The sequence below is a fragment of the Pistacia vera genome, unplaced genomic scaffold, assembly GCF_008641045.1.
Source record: "Pistacia vera cultivar Batoury unplaced genomic scaffold, PisVer_v2 Contig511, whole genome shotgun sequence".
In the NCBI taxonomy this organism is placed as follows: Eukaryota; Viridiplantae; Streptophyta; class Magnoliopsida; order Sapindales; family Anacardiaceae; genus Pistacia; species Pistacia vera.
The window spans coordinates 164664-168507 of NW_022196348.1; the positions used below are offsets into that span (position 1 = coordinate 164664).

General features: G+C 36.5%; 1 protein-coding gene across 1 annotated transcript; it reads left to right on the plus strand.

Annotated features, from left to right (window-relative positions):
- The first annotated feature begins 844 nt into the window (after positions 1-844).
- LOC116106277 (chaperone protein dnaJ 13-like) lies at positions 845-3364 on the plus strand. The gene is made up of 6 exons (XM_031392618.1): positions 845-1123; positions 1511-1797; positions 2260-2457; positions 2542-2656; positions 3009-3095; positions 3239-3364. Exons 1-6 carry the CDS (start codon positions 980-982, stop codon positions 3362-3364), a joined length of 957 nt encoding a protein of 318 aa, XP_031248478.1. The 5' UTR covers positions 845-979.
- Positions 3365-3844: the final 480 nt, after the last annotated feature.

A 3844-nucleotide genomic window follows, 5' to 3' on the forward strand; every position in this document is an offset into this window, starting at 1 on the left:
TCGTCGTATCGGCGCATGACCTGCTGGATCTTGCCGGTCGTGCTCCGATATGGCATTTTCCGGACAGATCTATGTTTGTTTATTTACTAAACACCCCTATAATAAAACATTAAAAGTTAACAAAAACACCCCCAACCCACCCATTAAATATGGACAGCCGGCCACCAGCGTAAGAGGGTGGCCGGAGTCATCGTATTAGCGCATGATAGGCTGGATTTTACCGGTCGTGCGCCGATATGGCCTTTTCCGGTCATATCCATCGTAGATTTGGCCGACAAATGCCAGATCTATGGCTAGATCTGGCCATTGACTGCCAGATCTGGCCGTATTTTCTCGTCAATGACGGCCAAAGATACGGCCGTCATTGATGGTCAATGACGCCCATGTGTTGGCCATCGTTGACGATTGAATACGGCCAAAGATCTGGTCAACGGCCAGATCCATCGTGGATCTGGCCGGAATAGGCTAGATCGACGCATTACCGGCCAGATTCAACCGATAGTGCACCATTATACCAGATTCCGACTATTTTCCGGCGGTGGTAGCCGAAATCAGGTAAACATGGGTTGTTGGGGTTTTTTTGCAATTTTTAAAAAAAAATTAGGGGTATTTAATTAAATTAATAAATTTAAAGAGTTTAAAAAAGTTGAATAATATTGAATAATTTTGTGAGTTTTTGCAATTTTACTGTTTAACTTTATTAGAGATACTAATAGTAGTATTCTCGAAAGGGAACCAAACAAAGCCAATATCATTCAGTAAAACACCAGGTTTGACAAAAATACCCTTGTAATAATAAAGCGTGCACCGTACACAATGTTCAAACCCACAAGCTCAATGCTCACCAAACAAAACCCCTAAAACCCCTAAAACCCCAAGCCCCCAATCCCAACTCTCTCTCTTAGCATGTTCAATCTCCGGGAAAGACCAACTCACTTCACTTCCTTCGTCTTATTCTAATCATCCTCATAACCAAAACATGAACGAAGAGGATACCGGACCGCCCAACAAGGAACTTTACGCACTTTTGCACCTCTCACCGGAGGCTTCCGATGAAGAAATCAGAAAAGCTTATCGCCAGTGGGCCCAAGTCTACCACCCTGATAAATACCAAGCTCCTCATGTATGCTTTCTTCTTTATATATTCTGTTTATTTTTAATTTTTTATTATATTTAAACTTATCAATTTGCGTGATTCAATTTCGGTGCCGTTTTAGTGTGAACTCACAACTCAGTCGAACTTGTATTCACTATGTGTTTTTTGTATTGAAATTTGTTTGAGTTTTGATACATTGTGTTTTTAGAGGTACAAATATGTTGAAATTTGAGTTTTGCTTTGAATTTATTGTATTGGTAATAAGATATTGAGAGTTGTTTAATATATGTAAATAACGATGCATAAACACCATTTAGTTAATTATTTTCAGTCAGAGCATGCTCATATAAAGTTTGTGCCAGGTTTTAATCGTGATTAAATCTTATTTATTTATTTTTCAAATCTCATTGTCAGATGAAAGAAATTGCTACGGAGAACTTTCAGCGCATATGTGAAGCATATGAAATATTATCAGATGAGACTAAAAGGCAAATATATGACATATATGGTATGGAAGGGCTGACTTCTGGTTTGGAACTTGGTCCAAAGCTCAATAAAGTCGAGGAGTTAAAGGAAGAGCTTGAACGGCTAAGGCGGATGAAGGAACAAGAGAAGAAGTTAGCACATTTTCGGCCTTCTGGGACAATACTGGCCAACTTATCTTTGCCACAGTTTCTAGATGGTGATGGCATAATGAGAGGGTGCTGGTCCTTGTTTCGCTTCACCTGATTGATTTTTTTCCTAAATGGTTGATGTGCTAATGATTTGGATTTGTTTTGAAGTCTGGAAAAATTTCAACCTGGATTAGATAGAATTTTTGTACATATACACATATATGTGGTGTCTTTGCTTTCCTATAAATTGTCCAACATCTGTACCTAATAACTTTATTTTGTTAATGAGTGATCATTGTTGGGTTTTACATACCCGTGGTATTCACTATTCTCTTTATATATGTAGTTCATATGGTCTTCTTTGTCTCTTCATTACTTCCAAATTCTTTTTCTTTTTACTTTTTTATCACCTTCCAATTGATATTGCTTTGATCATTTATTTCTAAATAAAGATAATCACTGACGTTCCATGTGTTTTATGTCTCTAGTTATTTGTGTCTTAATGTCTAATTTATCTGGCTACTCATTGTTTATCTACTCAAATTTCAGAATGGCTATGAGTAGCGAAGTTCATTCTCAATTATCAAAAAGCAATACTATTGCATTTGGTGGAAATTTGGAAGTGAATGAAAATTCTGGTGGCGGAGCTGCTTCACTTGTCCTTAGGCATCAGATGTCTTCTGTTTCATCAATAGAATTTTTAGCTTCAGCTGGTTTACGGGGCCTTATAGGATTGCAGACAACACGGTAGGGCATTTTGTTTTCATAAGGAAGTTTGGAATATTTGGCACGTATACTGGGTTCACTCTATATCATTCTCTCATTTTCCAGTAACCTGTCACAACACTCAACTGCAACAATGGCTATTGCAATGTCTTTGAGAGATGGCTCGATCAATCTTTCTAATAACTGGACCCGCCAACTCTCTGAAACGACGAGTGGAAATGTATGCCGCTGTTTGATTTATTTGGGTTGTTTATTTATTTGTTAATTTTTTGTCTTTGGTCATACAAAATATTTTGCATGGCTAATTTTGAGCAATGACAGCATGAAGAAAGTGGTATATAGTTTTGATGTTCCTTGGATCCCAAAGTTTGCATGTCTAAGATGTATTTAGTTGTCATATTGTTGTTGTTTGTGATAATTCGAAATTAGTAATGAATCAGTGCAAGGTTGAAATACTTGGCATTTTATTCGGATGGAGAAGTATGACATCTTTAGTCTTTGATTTGTATCTGATTTTTGGGTTGCTAATAATCTTTTAATTGATTCTTGTTTTTCATGTTCTTTTTTTCCAGATTCAGCTTTTGTTAGGTGTCGAGTCAGCCATTTCTGTTGGATGGGAAAAGAAAGATGAGAGGATGTCTGCTATTGGAGAGATTAAGGTAAGTTTATTTTTTCTATTCATTGCCCAGAAATGGTTACACAGATGCACTTATCTTCTTTGGACTTCTTTAGAAATGTCTTTGATTTTTTCTTTATTTTCATTTTTTGTTGTGTCATTCTTATTCATGTTCTGACACTGAAGGTTGGCACAAATTCCTTTGGGGCATCAGCTCATTATACTCGTCGCTTTTCCAAAAAGTCTCATGGCCGTATAGCAGGCAGATTTGGAAGGTATATTATCAAAATCTGTGTGGACAATATTTTGTGAGGGTTTAACTTTTGACGGACCGTGACATGACCCGCGTCAAATGATTCATGAGCCCGATGGGTCCGATCCAAGTCATTGAAGATTCGCTGCTGAGCGTCCGTCATGGCTTTTCAAGTTGTAAATCGGTCCGATGCGAGTCATTAAAGTCTCTGCATGACCCTAAGGCCTACTCTCCTAAAATATGCATAATTTCTTAATGTCTACTATTATCACAATTATTTCAGTTTTATAAATATGGAAAATGTTTTTAAATTAACACTAATCCAGGGGTTATTTGATTTTGGTTCTCTTGACAACACTTAATAATTTAAATGTTTTAAGACATGAAACTTGTTTGCTTTTTAAATTGATCAAATATTGATAAAGAAAAAGCTTTCTGATGAGCTTCTTATAATAATATTGATATCAAAGCGATTGTCTTAAAATGATATACTATATTGTCTCTTAAATGATTAATAATGTTAAAGGATTTTACAATTG